This window comes from Tenrec ecaudatus, chromosome 5 (assembly GCF_050624435.1).
Source record: "Tenrec ecaudatus isolate mTenEca1 chromosome 5, mTenEca1.hap1, whole genome shotgun sequence".
Lineage (NCBI taxonomy): Eukaryota > Metazoa > Chordata > Mammalia > Afrosoricida > Tenrecidae > Tenrec > Tenrec ecaudatus.
The window spans coordinates 159,381,563-159,399,404 of NC_134534.1; the positions used below are offsets into that span (position 1 = coordinate 159,381,563).

Here is a 17,842-nt window from a genome sequence, read left to right on the forward strand (position 1 = left end):
TTTTTAAAGGTAACTTTCATCAAATGTCTTCCAAGGACAAAAAACTCTGCCATTCATTTCACTAATGCAACTCTAACACGCTTAGCTTGTCAGTAGTCTTCATTTAAAAAATAAATCATATTATTGGGGCTCGTACAGCTATTATAACAATCCACACATCAATTGTATCAAGAACAGTTGTACATATGTTGCCATCATCATTTTCAAAACGTTGTCTTTCTGTTTAAGCCCTTGGAGTAGTCTTTGTTTTTATTCCCAACTATGTCATGTCTACTCCTCAACCTGACTCCCCCTTCAAATAGACCTTCAGCTTTACTGTACTGTTTTCAAACAGTAAGTGATGGTGTTTACAGTAGATTTCATTGTAAAATGTATATCTTATGCTTTGATACTACCTCAAAAAATTTGAAAGCTACTGTGTTAACTTCTCCTAGGTAACACACATTTTGTATTTTGGTTGTTATTCGCTTATTGAGTGATTATGTGGAAGCACTGTCTATTGTATCTGTATCTTATTTCCCTCAGCCATCTTCTTCTTATAAGTTCACTGTCATCATCTCCATATGGACCTCTACCATGGGAAAGTTTAGACGGCTGAAAGAGTCAAACTTAAGGTTTCCCCCTGCAAAGCTGATGCATTCCCCACCCTCCCAAATGATTTCCCGTCTTTCCAATAATCCAGTCAGTGTACCTTGGAATCTACCTTGACTCCATTTCTCCTATGTTCTTGCCTATAATTATTAATGATAATTAATTCTGCTTCTGACATAGCTCTCCAAACTATCCTTTTACCTCTCTTTGAGTTTATAACTTTAACATCACAACAATAGTCTATTTTTACAAAGTTTCCTAACTGCTTTTTCATTCCCTCTGTAATCTTCAACTCATCATTTAGAAATCATGAGAATTAAAATAGAAAATACACAGAACACTGCCTGTCTGGCTTATAGTTAAGATTCAGTAAAGATATATTGCTGTTTTTAAATTTTAAATTATTTTCATAGGTTATATTGATCACCTTTATAAAACACAAATTGGATAATATTACTGTTCTACTAATGAATTTTATGATTCCTCATTGTGTACAGAAAAATTAAAACTTGCTAGCATGATATTTCAGACCTCTAGTCAACCATTGCCCCTGTGTAGCACTGATCTCGTAAACACCATCATGCACTGCTCTCTGAGCACACCACATAATTTCACAACCATTTGTATGTTTTCTTCATGCTTTATTATCTCATTTCTCATATTTTATTATCTTGAAGTTCCTCTCTTAACCTATATTTGTTTGAATTCTTTTATCCTTTATCTGAAATACAAAACCTACTGCCTATAAGTTGTTTCCAACTCATAGCAACCCCATCGAGTAGAACAGATCAGCACCATATGGGTTTCCTATAATATTAAGGAAGCAGACTGCCTCATCTTTCTCCCATAGAACAGCTGGTGGATTTGAGCTGACCTATCAGTGAACAGTTTGACTCTAGCTCAGATTTTTTTCCTATGAATTTTTCCCTAAGCCTCAATCCAAATGAACCTATTCAATTCTCTATTTCTATTACAGTTTGCTTATAAATTTATGATATAGTTTTAAGTACTCCAATTCATAAATAAAGGCACACTCCAACTTGTGTTTTAGCAAATTATATGCTTGCCTTTATTTTGACTATGAATTATGAGATGTTAGGAATTCATTCATTCATTTGTCCATCCGTGTAATCCCAGGTTACCTAAAGCAGTGCCTTTTACAGAATTCAATAGACAGTTTAAAGAAAATGACCAACCAACTGAAAAAAGAAGTAAAAAATAAGCATGCAAACAAATGAAACAACTACCAAACCTTTTTTTTTATTCAGACAGGAGCAAACAGGATGTTGCGAGTCCTGCTCACAAGGAGATGCTAATCATGTTCCGATCATCATTTTATCAACTACCAAACCTTTTCTTCATTTCAATTGAATTTTAAATCAAATCTGTTGAGCCTTCTTCGGTATTCATGCACTCATAGAAAACGTCTATGAGCAGACTGCACTCTTCCCTCAAACACACCACCAAACTGCTTTATTGATGTTGCTAAAGGCTTGCTCCCTAAGAGTTAAAATTACAGATTCCATTAGTTAGAAGAATTTCTCCTTTCTTTCTGTGACTGTTGCTTATAGATTTTCTTAAACTAGTATAGTGTAAGTCAGTTTCAACTCACAGTGACCGGATGTAAGCTTTCTGAGCCTGTAAACTTTATGGGGGAAGTCTCATCTTCACAGTCTCAGCTTTCTCGAGGGAAGCAGGTTGTGGATTTGAACCCTTGACCTTGTGTTTAGCATCTTAATGTTTACCCCACAATGCTACCTGTGCTCCTTCACTACTTTATAGATTAGTTTAAGAGTATATACTCCAAATGCATAGCCATTGAGTTGATGCCAACTCATAACAGCCCATTGGGCAGAATAAAGTTGTCCCTGTGGGTTTCTGAAACAGCCCATCCATAGAGAGCCTTGTCTTTCTCCTGCGGAGATCCTGGTGGTTTCAAACTCTGACTCTGTGGTTAATAGCCCAATGGGTAACACCTGTGCCACCAGTGCTCCTGAGCAGGAAAGTATAGTATAGTTTAGTTCCTAATTTCTCACCCATTGAATGATTGCCCATTGAAAGAATTTTCTTAAGTGAAACTTTAATGGCAAAGTGCTTTTTTTTTTTTTGTCAAAGGTTTGGGAATCTAGATTTGAATCTGACCTTGTGATAAATTTAAGAATTGACTTCAAGAAATAATAGACAATATGAACACTTGCAGAAGGAAAATAAATTAGTCTTACTTAAGGACTAATAGCAGAATATTGGCCTTGAAGCAAATATTGAGGCCATCTTCACTTTCATGAGATATCCCTAGAAAACCAGAAAACCAAACCATCCAACTGTGGGATTTATCTTCTCTCTGTACAGGTTTTTGTTTTTAATTAAACTTTTAAAAGTTTTCAGATAATTATAAATGTATGTGCAATTGTAAGAAATAGAGCAGAAAAAGCTGTGATGACAGGAAAAGCCCCAAAGCCATTGGAGAGTCACCTAGGGGATTCAGCCTCCATGGAATTCCCCCAGCCCACTGGCCACGGTTGTCACTAGGCATGCCCTCAGACAGATGCATCAGAATGCATTGATGCTGATATAGTTAGGTTACAATTTAACATCTCATCATTTTTCCCTTTTTGACACTTTTAATTGGTTCTAGTGTTTTATCATTTTCTACTTGAGGTTTTTCTATGTTTTATTTTGTTGTTGTTGTTCGTGTTTTGGGGGAGTGATGGGGGTGGAAAGGGATATGATTTTCTTGATATGAAATCCAGAGTAGGTAAGTCTATAGCTATAGTAACTAGATTAATGGTTTCTTACAGTTATGACAATGGAGGTTAGGAAAATGGGGAGCTAGTAACAGTGAGTACAAACATGAAGAAAGTGTTCTCAAATTGATAATGGTAATGAATGCACAAATCCTTTTAATATATTCCAATCATTCAGTTCGATGGCATGTGAATTAGAGGTCAATACAATTATTTTTAAAAAGTAACACAGAGATTCCATGAACCCTTTACTCAGGTTTTCTCAGTGCTAACCGTCTTTCAGTACAATATCTAAACCAGAATATTGACATTGTTGCTAACATTTTCATCATTGTAAGAATCTTTCATATTGTTCCTCTGTAGCCACACCATACCACCTTTGGAAACCATTTTCTAAAATGAGCAGTTATATTGCTTAACAAGGGTATACCTATGCCCCACAAATTTGATAGTTTTGTTTTTTTCATTTTCATCCAGTTAAATTTTGGGAGTGGCTGTGTATATTTATTATTGGCTATCTTTACCCAGGAAATATACATCTGCCTATGTATGTAGCTTAATTCTTAAGTGCTTCAACATATTCTAGTTATTTTTATTAGTGATCTCTAATTTGATACTACTGTGGTTTGAGTATATTCTTTGTATGATTTCAACTCTTTAAAAAATGTCAAGGCTTCTTTTATGGCCCACGTTATTACCTGCTGGTATAAGTACATGAATAATTAAAAAGGATGTATATTCTGTCCTTGTTGGATGAACTAGTTTATGAATACTAAATGCAATGGAGTCAAATAACTTTTTAGTTCTTCTTTATTCTTTCTGATTTTCTTTTTAGTTGTTCTATTAATTGCTGAGAAAGGTGTTGAACTTATCCACAGTAAGTGTATTAATGCTTATATAGTTAGGTTAAAATGTTCTCAGCTTTATAAAAATGTGTCAGTCTTTTCATTTGATATATTTATCCTATTTTTAATTGAAATGTAATGATTAATCTGTTAGGGTTAAGGTCTGTCATTTTATTAATTTGTTTTATTTTCTATGTATTTCCTTTTTCTCTTTTCCATTTTTAAGAGTTCTGTTGAATTTACTATAATGGTTTGGAATAATAGAAATTTTACTGATCCATTGGTATTATTGTTTTCACTTTTTTACATAATTTAGAAACACATCGGACTTAGATGTGATTAGCCTCCTGCTTCTGTAGGTTCATGTCTGTTGAAAATTTTGGAAGTTTTCAGCCATTTCTTTCAGTAGGTCTTCAGCCTGCCTTTGTTCACCTCTCCTTCTGGCACTCTGGTAACATGAATTTGGACCATTTCTTCTGCTTCTACAGCATCAGGGGTTCTTCTCAGTTTTCTTTGGACTATTTACTATAGAAAACATCAATAATTTGAATTGCTCCATCACCCAATGGTAGTTTTCCCCTCCGTCCTTCTGTTGAGTGCACACACCAAGCTTTATTGGCAGTTATTATGGTGAGATTTTTTTTCATTACAGTATTTCCATTTTAGTTCTCCCTTTTAACTTCCGTTCATTTGCTGAGATTTTCTATTAATTTTGCTGATGCTTCTGTTTTTTTTAATGTGCTCATAGATTGCTCTTAAGACATAATTACCACAGATGCTTTGAAATGTCTGTCAGATAACCCTGCTATCTTTGTCATATTGTTGCTAGTTTCTGTTATATTTTTTCTTCGTTTTTCTTCGACTCAGTATGAGATTTTCCTGGTTCTTGGGCCCATGAGTGAGTTTCAGTGGAAACGTAGTCATCTTGGTATCATATTAGAAGACTCTGCATTTTATTTAAATTTTCTGGTATAAACTGAATTCTTTTCTGGCCCCACTCTGGCAAGATGAAGGAGATACCTCCTGCTAAGGATAGGCAGAGGTAGCAGTCCAGATTTCCCAGTTATCTTTGTTGACATTTAAGGATGTCCTCATTGCTGTTAATCAGTGGTGATTGCGCTAACTCCGCATTGCTGTTAATCAGTGGTGAGTGTTTCAGCTAACCCCAGTGAACACAGGTGTTAGAAGCTACTTGACCTTTTTCACCACACACTGATGTGAGTATTGGGTTCCCTCATTACAAGTGCACGATGGCAGAGTCTAACCTCTGCACTTGGATTTTGTTGGTATAGAGGTAAGTAGAAATATATTTCTAGTGTATATACACACACACATTAAGTATATATATATATATATATATATATATATATATATACTACATTATATATACTGCTTTATTAGTTTGCTCCTTTTTGAGCATGGGCTACAGGGCCCTCCCAAGACTGCACATAACACACTAACTCATATTAACTGACCGAGGACTATTCTGGAAGGACTGGACCCTTCCAAAACCCCGATTGACATAGCTCAGACTTTTGTGCTCATTGAGATAAAAATGTAGAACTTTTGTTTAAATCTTAAAAACAACCTTTTCCATAGGGAGTTTTTTGTTGTTGTTTGCTCTGGATTTATGGTTGTCTGATAAACATTAATCTTAAGCCCATCTTTTTTATTATTAAAAGATCATTTTACTGGGGGCTCTGACAGCTTTTATATAATCCATACATCAATTATATTAAGCACATTTGTACACAGTCATTGTTTTGTAAACATTTACTTTCTATTGAGCTCTTCCTTTTGTCCTCCCTCCCCCTCTGGTGACCCCTTGCTGAATTATTACTATTTTCATATCTTATACTGACCACCATCTCCCTTCCCCCATGTTCTGTTCCCCTGTGGGGGTAGGGAGTTGGTTATGTGTCAATCATGGCGATCAGGTCCCTCTTCCTCCCCACCTCTCCCCACCATTCCCCTGCCCTCCTGATATGCCACTCCCATTCCTGTTCCTGGATTCCGTGTGTCCTGAGCTCTTATCTTTTATCTGTTCCTAAGCACATGCTCCGGTCTGGCCACACTGAAAGGCAGGACTGGGGTCATGATAGTGGGGAGTGATGAAGCCTCAAAGAACCAGAGGAATCTTGTGTGTTTCATCGGTGCTATACTGTACCCTGGTTGACTCATCCCTTCCTTGTGGCCCTTCTGTGAGTGGATATCTATTGTCTACAGATGAGTTTGGGTTCCTGCACTGAACCCCCTCATTCTCAACAATATAGTTTTGTTTGGTTGGTTGGTTTTGGCCTATTACTTGATCTTGTCAACACCTCATGGTTGCACAGACAGGGTGCTTCTTCCATGTGGGCTTGCTTAACGTCAAGCCTTTAAGACGCCAAGCACTATATCTTTTGATAGCCGTAAGCCCATCTTTTTGAGGCATAGTTATACTCCTTTCCCATGTTCACAGTACTGGTATCATGCTCAACTGCAAACATACGTCAAAGCAGGTGTACTCTTTAGAATGGACCAATACTAACCACACAAACATGAACTTAGTGTAGAAGCCCCCCTCCCTTTAACTGTTTTTGGAAAATGAAATCAGCTTGCTTATTATTAGGTCATTTAATCCTAAAATAAGGAGCAGCGTGGCTGTGGTGCCGTGAGTGTCAACCTCTAGTGCTCTGTGGTCCAAAAGTTATGTTCCAAAGAAAACGCCTTAGAACATGCTGCCCCGAGAGGTCGTCCTATTTGGCGAATTTTACCATCAACGTCTACTTTGGATAATGCCAGGAAGTCTTAAATTCAGAAGTGTGCAAACCGTTTGGGTCTTGCCACCTGTACGTTTTTTAACGTTAGACTTGCATCCACGGTATGGATTTCAATGTGTGCATGAAGGCAGCGTATATCTTCCAAGGCGCTCCTTTCGTTGATCCTTTTCATTTTCTTTCTGGAAAATGTGGTTCTCAGCAAGTTCCGGGCTCCTTTATAAAATACACACATACACTCACACAAACAAGTACAGAGCCGTCCTGATTTGAAGATTTTGGTAATGTGTTTTTGTGCAGGGCATAAAAATATATCTCTATAATTACATGATATTTAGTGATTAGATAATTATGGATAATTGCATGGGGTAGTTCTAAGAGCTAAAGTGTTACCATAAGATCTAAAATGTACAAATTGCATAATAATTATTCTTGGGAGTTATTTGGTAATTCTAAGCATAATTATCATGTGATCTGCAGTGCATGTAATTAATGCATAATCACATGGATTTTGCCTTCATAACTACTTCACCCTTATTACAAATCTCTTTGTCATAACATTTGAGTATAAATATAATGTAATTGGTTCCCAGATACAGTACATTAAGCCCCATGATAATTGCTTTCATAGTAACAATAACCCTTTATTCTATTCCAAATGCTTCACTCTTAAGCAAGAAGGGGTTACCAGGAAAAAATTGCCCAAGCAATCAGGATTGACTCAGTGGCAGTGAGTTTCTGTTTTATTTTAGTACGATAAACAGTGTAGTGAGTGAGCAAAGGGTAAATATTTGTGTATTATGGGCCAGGAATATCCACCATGACATAACCTTTCCATGTAGAAAGTTTTCATCTTTCATACTGACCACAACATCCCCTCCAAATAAGATGTATATTTCCTATAAGGCTCCTGTTGGTCAGCCCCTCCCAACATCCAACAAGCCTTTAGCTAGCTAGCTAGCTAGCTGGCTATCATCTATCTATTTATAATCTATTTATTAATGTAATAAAGCATTTTAGTGCTTCTGTTCTAGGAGTTTTAGAAAGTTGGACTATCTATAAATAAATTATTTGATTAATATCATGTCGGAAAATGAAGCCTTGGTTTTGTTAATGGTAGCACCATCTTCTGCCACTCATTTATCAGTGTGCTGTACAGATACGTTCTGTAAGCTCTTCCTCTCTCCCAAGGGCTTTATTTTCTCCAAACTCCGCCTGGGGGGGGGGGAAGTTTAGAGGCATGTTTAAACCCTTCCTGTCTACAGTCTTCTTTGCTTTTAAACCCCCAAAGCATAGTCCCAGCCTCCTCCCAGGAAATCTTAAAAATCTGGGCTGGGGGTGGAATACCGGGTCTCTCAACATGGCACCTAACATACCAACCCATATTCCCTGCCCAATGACTAACCTGGAAGAACTAGACACTTCTTTGAATTGATAAAGCTCAGACTTTGGGTGAGGTTGCTTTGCTGACAACGGGATCCCTAACTCCTATATTACAACTACTAGCAGGTTCTCCCAAGGTGCACAGGTTTCAGTGGCCCTCCCAGACTAGAAAGGAGGGTGTGATCATTGACTTCCCCAAACTAGTTAGTGAAAACCCTAAAGATAATAGTGCTGGTTGGAAGGGTAGGCACCCTGGAAGTATGGTGAGTTATATATTGGGCTGATAACCACTAAGTTAGCAGTTCAAAGCTATCAGGTGCCCCGTGGGTGAAAGAGGAAGCTCTTTACTCCTGCGAAAACTTGTAGCCTCCGAAGCCCACAGGGAAGTTCGATTTTGCCCTCTGTAGGGAATCTATGAGTAGAAATCGACTCGATGGTAGTGAGCATGCTTTGGTTTGGTTTTAGGTCGGAAGGCACTGAAAACACACAGTGGCCGTCACAGTGGACTCAGGCATCCCAAGGAGAATGACCAGAATGCAGGGCCCGGCATGAGTCAGAGATGGCTTGATGACAGTGAACACAGTCACGATCCTGAACCAGACTGAAAACTGTTTCCAAACTGGCAGGGAGGTTTTTTTTTTTTTATGAGACTAAAGTAGATTTTGGGGTAAACTTCCAGAAATGGTAACATGTTTTCTGTGACTTTCCCCCCACCAGGTTTCACGTGGCAGGATGACTATACCCAGAATGTGATGGCCAGGGAACTCGCTAACCTCCCGCAGGCACACCTGCGACGTGCGGAAGCTTCCTCAAGAGAGGGCTCCGAACCTGCCAGGTAACTGGAGATGCAGTTTCTCAGTTTGCTGCCCGGCCACACCCAGCATCCCTTCATCGTTTTTTTTTTTTTTCATGTAGCAAAGTGCACTTTCTTGTCTTCTTTGTCTAGAAGGGTCAGGAGTCTTTATTCTATAAGAACACCAATGCTTCTCAGGCCATCATGGTCGTGTGCTGTCGAGTCAATTCCAACTCAGACTAACTGTGTAGGACAGGCTAGAACTGCTGCATAGGAATTCCTTGCTTGTCGTCTTTATGGAAGCAGATTTAAGGTCTTTCTCTGGGAAGCTACTGAGTGGGTCCAAACTGCCAACGCAGTTGAGAATTTACCTGGTCTGTTACCAGGGCTCCTTGCAGCCCAGCAGAGAAAGATGTATTGGAGTGACCCCTTCATGAGAGTCTGCTTTTCACTGGGAGCCATGCCCAAGAGGCTCTTGCCTTATTTTGCCCTACGACTGTCAGGTAGCCTACCTCTTAATGGCCGTAGTTGAAAGCAGACGTCTAGATTCCTAATTTCTCAGTAAGTTCATGTTCACTGTAGTTCATGATCCCTTCAGCTGGATTAAAACATGGCCATCTTTGTTCTTTCTTTCTCAGAATATATCAACCTTTAGTGAGCTAAATATTTTATTGGATGTAATCTGACTTCATCTTCTCTGCAATTTAGGAAGAAATTAGTAAGGTCTGACCCATTTTCACAAGTGAGGATATTGAAACTGAGGGAACTTAAAAAAAGTAATCCAATGGAAAAGAACACTAAGAAAACTGAGGTTGCTGGTTTGATTCCAGAGATATTTTATTATTTTTCATGTTTAATAATTAGGACTCTCACTCAAAGTTTAGTTCATATTTTTTTCCTTTGTAGAGAGCATTTTCTTAGCACCCATAATCTTTAGTTAGAAAGACCTCAATAATACAAATTTTAGAGATTTGCCTTCTATGCCCATGTGTATTTTATAGATGAAGCAACTGGATCATTCAAAACTTCATTTAATCCTTCTTTAAATAACCTTTAAATAGAAGACCCGGTGGCATAATGGGCTACAAAATAAACTCCAAATTCACTGCTATTGTGTCGATGCCAACTCCTAGAGACCCTACAGAACAGGGTAGAACTGCCCCCTCTGAATTTCTGAGATTATATCTCTTTATGGGATTAGAAAACCACATCTTTCCCTCATAGATCAGCTGGTTGTTTTGAACTGTGGACATTACAGCTAGCAGCCCAACTGGTAACCAGTATGCCACTTGCTATCCATAAGTTAGCTGTTCAAATTCACCTGGCGTTCTGTAGGGGAAAGATGAGGCTGTTGACTCCTGGACAGATTTAAGGTCTGGGAAACCCAAAGGGGCCATTCTACTCTGTCCTGTAGTGTCACCAAGGCTCATAATTGACTTGATTGCAGTAGGTTTGATTTTTAGACTTGATTTATGTTTTAACTGCATTAACAAATGTAAAGAATTTAGAACAGTGCATGGTAAACACTAACAAGCTTTTAACCACATTAGCTATCACCTGTAAGACGGTGAGTTTCTTAAAAGCAGGAACTATGCTGTTGTGACCCTTGTGCTAAGATATCTACATTAATTGTTGTTGTCAATTGCCATCGACTTGATTTCTGTATTCACTAGAGGTGAGCCCGTACCCTTCACACTACCCTCGAAGCTTCATTTGGATGTTTGAGCCCTGTCTAAGTTCCCCTCCTTCTTAAAGATTTCAGCAACATGTGCTACAGATTTATAAGTAAAAGCTAAGCAAACTGGGATAGCCCTAGGAGCAGGCATGGGTTGGATAGCCAAAGGAAGGGAAAGGAAAGGATGATTGGAAAATCAGCAAGGAGTAGCTGTTTATGTGTCTAGAGAGCCATTGCAAGTGACTGAAAAGTTTTAACCAACACATAGGGGGCAAACCGGAGAACCTGGAGATTAATCAAATATTCCCAGGTTGTTGTTTTTAAAAAAATTCCAGTTATATATTTTAAGTAAGTTAATTTTTAAGGACAAATGAAATAAAAAGTTTTAAAAAGATACATTTACAAACATTGGAATTTTCTTCTTATGAATTTATTATTTGCCCATAAGTTTTCTATTGTTTCCGGCAGACTGAAGTCTTTATACATTAAAGCTAGAAACGGTGTACTTATCTTTTGTAGGAATATAGATTTCAAGGTTTAGAGGTCATTGAATGCGTTGCCAATGAAAACTAGGTTGAGACAGATAAGTTCAACATCTTGGCTAGAAAAAGAGAATTCCTTGTGACCTCCTCCCTGGGAACGGACAACAGAAGAGTAGGTGAGGGGAGATGTAGGCCAGGTCAAGATAAGATAAAATAATTTATAAATTATCAAGGGTTCATGAGGGAAGGGGTAGCGGGGAGGGTTGGAAATGAGGACCCGATGCCAGGGGCTGACGTGAAGAGCAAATGTCTTGAGAATGATGAGGGCAATGAATGTATGAATATGCTTTACATAATTGACATATGTATGGATTGTGATAAGAGTTGTATGAGCCCCTAATAAAGTGATTTTAAAAAGAATTCCTTTGGAAAAGACTTGCTGGGTATTCTCCACATTCATTTTCCATCCTTTCTTTCTGCTAACTCCCCCCAAAGACTGGTCTTTATATACTGGTCTTTTATACCTGGTCTTCATATTGGATGGGTTTGGTCAGTGGAATTCCTGCCTGGAGCTATGGCAGGATGAAGATTGAAGGATTTTGTTCCTCCCAGTTCTTTACACTAGGCTGTGGGTTGTCTTCTATTGCAGTCACAGATCTCTGTTAATATTCTCTGGATTCCAGTAACTCCCCCTGACTGCTGACCCACCAGTTCTCCACTGTTGTTAATCTCGAAATACTTCATCGTGTCCTGTGGGTTTCCCTTAATCCTGCCCAGGCGTTGGGGACGAGCTCACTTATTAAACTACTTGGTGCACTCATTTAAGCCTGCTGCTGAGACTTTGGCCTGATGCCATTAGTCATTAAGACTGGACCTGATTCAGAGACTTGGCAGCCCAAATAAGAAGCAATATAGCCCTGTCTTGTCCCACTATTATCCCAACAACAAAGCATTAAAGTTACACTATCATCATGATATAAATGTAAAAGTTTTTTCTTCTAAAGTTCCTAAGGAATTTTCATTAGCATTGAATCGGCGGCTTCCTGGTATATTTTTAAAGGAGATCGGCCTTTGCAGGCAAACTAATAATATTTTCATGATCTTGAAAGATTGTTGGTAAAATATGCTTGCAGTTTTTCTTGTGTGGATTTGGGGCATTCATTTTCAACAAAAAGCTATGCTTTTCCTGGAGATTGGCAAATTTGTTAGTTTAGTATCATGAATATAATTTTTAAAGGACTCGTAAATGTAGTATGACCCTTTGACCTTTTACTAAACTTGATTTTATTTTCACATTAAAACATTTTAAAATATATGTATCTCAAATCTTCTTCTTTCTGCTATTCTTAGATTTATTGTTCTTTATAAAACTGCTTCAGTCAAAGTTTTTCATTTATTCTTTTAAAAATAATGAAATCGCATACTTGTGCATTTGCCTTTAAGATTTGTGTTGGCATCCTCCCATAATTATGATGTATTTTCCTTTGTGTTTACTCTAAATCATGGAGAATTAAAATTTTATATCTTTTTAAAGTAAGTGATCATTGGACTTTTTCATTTTCATATATACTGTACATAGTTGAGTATAAGCCAACCCCAATATTGCCGAGGCACCTAATTTTACCACAAAAACTGCATAAAAAATGTTTTGGAAAACTCAGCTGTACTCAAATATATATGGTATTTTAAAACTTTTAAAATTTTTAATTTTTAAATTTTTAAAACTTAATTTAATTTAATTTTTAAAATTTTAAAACTTTTAAAATTTTTATTTTAATTTTACTGCATCGGAGTTAAGAATTAATGATATGGGGGAAATTTGAACTTTTGTATTCTAATTTATACCATGTTTTGACTGCTAGTGGTTGCTTCAGAAAGGTATTTGTACTCTCTATGTTCAGGATACAGATTTTACATGAAGTTTATAATTAGAGACATACTCTATCATTCAATGGAGCTCAGAGGGTGCAGTGGTTTAAGCACTGGGTTACTACCACAAGTTACGTGGTTCAAACACACCAACCACTCTACAGAAGAAAGGCGAGGCTCTGCTTCTAGATAGCTTACAGCCTCAGAAACCCCCAGGAGTAGTCCTACTTTGTTCTATAGAGTCTTTGAGTTTGAATCGACACAGTGGCAATGGGCTTTGGTTTGTTTTTATATTGCTCAAAATCAATATGGCTTTATATTTTAATTTCTTAAAATTGTTCAGACAAAAGCTGTATTTGTCATACATTTTCTTTTTGCTGTTACGTTTTACTTGATATGTTTTGAGTGGCATGCAGTAAGCATATAAAATCTCATTACTGTATTATCTTTATTGTCAATCGTTCTATTACCTTTTTTAAAAAGTTTTTTTGTTACCATTAATGCTTGTATTTTTGAATTCTACAATGATTATTACTGTATCTACTTTCTTATTGTTTGTTCGTTTCTGCCTGATGAATCTGTGATCAGCCTTTAAAATTTTACTCTCCACACTCGTTAGTATATAAATGTAGCTTTTATAAATAATATAAAGTGACATTTAAAAATTCATTTGGGAGTCTTTTAGGGGATTTAGACCACGAAGAATCTGTTTCCTTATTTTTTGTTTTTTTTTTAAAATTTCCACTATGGACTATATTTTTTTGTGTTTTTTTTCTTTCTTTGGTGTTTATTTTAAGTTAAATTTTTGACCATCACCTTTAGATTTTCAAGATTTTTTAAGAGTAGCATTTTGTTATTAAATAAATTGATCAGATTTATTAGAAGATCTGAGAGTTGGTGAGATTATTATGCTTCTCCATTTTCCACTTTATCTCACGAACTCCTTCTCAGACCTTAATTCTTGACCAGTATCCTAGCAGCTAACATGAGCCTTGACCATGATAGGCATCTAATTAATGTCGACTGAATAAAGGATGGGAAGAATAAATGTATGTGCTGAAACTTTTGAATTATTTTATAGGTGGTTTCAATAACCAAGACTATTGCCTAATCTTCTTCACTGCATAGTGCATTTTTTTAAAACATTATGATCACTTTATTAATCCCCTCAATAGGTCAGTGAAATAGTTGTTAATTTTCATTCAAGGGAATTGATCTTCAGAGAGGTTAAGTTACATGCTTAAAATTATAGATGTAGAGAAGAGCTGAGAATTCCTAGCCTTCAGCAGGTATTTCTGTCAATATCTATTTTTATAATTTCCCGTTGGTGACTCTGAGCATCAGGGTTTTATCCTCTTACTATAATTATTCTATCTGTGTGCTGAGCAAATAATCAGAGAAACTGGCTTATATGAAGAAAATGTTGCATCAAGATCGAAGGAGGACTCATTAGCAACCTGCAGTATGCAGATGGCCTAACTTTGCTTCCTGGGAGTGAGGAGGACATGAAGCACTCGCTAATGAATCCAAGGATGGCAGTCTTCAGTGGGAATATGAATCAGTGTAAAGAAGAACAAAATCCTCACAACTGGACCAATAAGTCCTATCTTGATAAGTGGAGAAAAGGTCCAAGTTGGCTAGGATTTAGTTTTGCTTGGTGTAGCAATCAATGCCCATGGAAGCAGCAGTCGGGAGATTAAAGGCCATGTTGCATTGGGTATATCTGCTGAAGAAGACTTCTTTAGTGTATTGAAAAGCGAAGACGAAGGCGCACCTGGCCCAAGTTGGAAATTGAATTGGGATGATAAGGAAGAACTGGAGCATTTGGAGTGCGGTGCTGGAGAGTATTGACAGTACTATGGTCTGCTGAAAGGATGCACCCATCTGTCTCGGAAGAAGTGTGGCCAGAGTGCGCCTTGGAGGCAAATATGGCGAGACTTTTTTTGTTTTACAAACATTAGACATACTGTCAGGAGACACCAGTCCCTGGAGAAGAACATCGGATTTGGTAAAGCGGAGGGGCAGCTAGAAAGAGGAAGGCCCTGACGGAGGTGGATTGACATTGTGACTGCAACAGTGGGCTCAGGCATGGGAACAATTGCAGGGACCGTGGCACAGGACCGTGCAGGGTTTCATCCTGTTGTGTATTGGGTTGCTGTATGTCAGAACTGACTCAGCGGCACCTGACAACAACACCAACAACAACTCTGAGCTCAGCTCTCCTGCCATTGTCTTCTCTTCCCATACACGGAGGACATGAACTCCAAGGAAGTGCTGGGTGAGAAAGGCAGAAAGATACACAACATGAGTAACCAACAAAGCAGCCACTATGATTGCTGTATGCTACGGATCGTGCTAGCTGGAGATAGATGAGAGCCCATGAACTTGAGAATATTCCCCCATTCACAAGGTCCCACGGAGAAGAACTGTTGACTAGCAGTATCATGAATATCCATTGATACTTTCATTGCCGCTGAGTGACCTTTGCCTTCTGGTGACTCCATGCAGAAAGCATTGCCAGGTCTTAACATGATCTTCACAATCACCGGTGTACTCGGATCCATTGTTGTGGCCCCTGTGCCTTTTGAGCATCTTCCATCTTAGGGTGCTTGTCGTCTGGCACGCTCTCCAGCGGTACTGTGTTCTGGTTCACTGGTTAATTATTAGGAGTAGATCACCAGCCCTTCCTAGTCTGCCTGGAAGCTCCACTGAAGCTGTTTCCCTTGGGTGGCCCTGCTGCTACGTGAAATGCTAGTGGCCTTGGTTCTACAGGAGCGACAGCATGTGAGTCACTGCAGCCTGATAAATGGTTACAGGAAACTACAAGTATTCCGCAGGGTAGTTGTGAAGGTTTACCTGAAAACTAAAATGAGCCTGAGATGATTACTGAAATGAGGTTAGAATTAGTGAGAGAAACAATGAGGACCAAGTTCACTGTGTGCAAAGATTTTGTTCTTAATTTGGATTTTTCAGTTTTGCAAATTGGGTAGCAATTTTATATTTAATATTATTTGGAGCATGAACATCATATTATGTAATAAGGGAAAAGAAGTAGTGCCCCTCAACATGTGAAATATTTTTCATATTTTTGAAGTGGGGAATATCCACGTACAGGGTTTTGACCAACCAAGAGCCAAATAGGGCAAAAGGCCCAATAGGGCAAAAGTCAATTTCCAAGCTAATTGCTACAATAATGCACAACGTAATGATGAAGACTCTCATCATTGTAACATATGACTGGGTCACCCACAAGTCTGTGAGCGGGAACAGAGACAGGGAGAAGATGAATTAGACAATTTAAAGGCACATTTATGAGGTGGTTCTATGTGCATTGATTAGCAATTAGTGAGAAAAAGCGAAAGCATACCAGAAAAGTAAATTGACTTTAGTTAAATTACACTCGGACAATAAAGAACATGAACTTTCATCCATCTCAAAATGGTCAAGACCCATGAGAAAAAATGAAATAAAAATGGTCAAGCAAACTGCACGCATGCAAAGAACTATGAAGTGCTAGATAATTTATATTCCTACTAAGTCTGAGCCAATGTAATTTCAAAAAGCATTGTAAAGAGTATGGAAATAATTTGCAAATTCTAGATTTAAAAAATAAAGGTATTACCCACCTAGTATCAATGATTCATTCTTAAAATTCAGATAGATGCCCTGCATGAAAACTAACTGGAGTCTATTTACCATAATTTAAAATGCAAATCACCTAAAACCCCAATAACGTTCCTGAAATATATATAAATCATAGAATAAGAGCCATCTACACACTGCCATGTTTGGTCATGAAATACTTAAAGTATTGCTTCCTGATCATTAAAAACTGATATGCTGTTTTTGTTAGGTGTTATTGAGTTGGTTCTGGTTCATAGCAACCCCACATTCAGTGGAATGAAACACTTCCCGGCCCTGCATCATTCTCATACTCTTTCCTATGGTTGAACCCATTGTTACAGCCACTGTATCAATCCATCTCCTGGAGGGTCTGCCTCATTTTTTTAATTGACCCTCTGCTTAACCAAGCACGATGTCCTCCTCCAGTCATTGATCCCTCCTGTTAACGTGCCTGAAACACTTCAGAAGTCTCATCGTCTTTGTTTCTGAGACGCATTCATGAGGATAGTTCAGCAACATTGTACTTGCTCGTGATAGCAATGACATTGTTCGATAGTTTGAGCATTCTGTTGGGTCACTTTCTTAGAAATGAACACAAATATGGATCTCTCCCACTCTCTTGGCCAAGCAGCTGTCTTCTAAATCTCCTGGCATAGACCAGTAAGTGCTTCCAGTGCTTCATCAGCTTGTGGAAATATTTCCATTGTAATTCCAACAGTTCCTGGAGCCTTAGTTCTGATTAATGTCAAAATGGTACAGTGACTCTGTATAATTTTTTGTCTTCTTTTTGAGCTTCATGCATCATTCAATATTTTGCCCATAGAATCTTCCAATATTGCAAGTTGAGGCTTGAAATTGTTCTTGAGTTCTTTCAGTTGAAGATATGCTGACGGTTTTGTTCCTTGGTTTTCTAACTCTGTAGCTGTTGACATTGCATTGTAATATTTATGCTGTTTCCCCAGCTGCCCTTGGACATATCCTGTTCACCCTTTCCCTTCATCATTTCTTCCATGTGCCTTAGCTACCCTACAGTTCAGGGGAAGTTTGAGGTTTCTTCCTGATATATACTTTGACCTT

General features: G+C 38.0%; 1 protein-coding gene and 1 non-coding gene across 2 annotated transcripts in view; one reads left to right on the forward strand and one right to left on the reverse strand.

The window, feature by feature from the left end:
• The window catches only part of PTPRN2 (protein tyrosine phosphatase receptor type N2), a 1,071,863-nt gene that overhangs the window by 134,963 nt on the left and 919,058 nt on the right, over positions 1 to 17,842 (forward strand). The window contains exon 3 of the mRNA XM_075550901.1: positions 9,040 to 9,157. Within this exon, the coding sequence (XP_075407016.1) occupies positions 9,040 to 9,157 (118 nt within the window). The remainder of the gene's footprint in view (positions 1 to 9,039; positions 9,158 to 17,842) is intronic.
• LOC142449582 (U8 small nucleolar RNA) lies at positions 1,855 to 1,983 on the reverse strand. The gene has a single exon (XR_012784720.1). It is a non-coding gene; the product is annotated as a U8 small nucleolar RNA (small nucleolar RNA).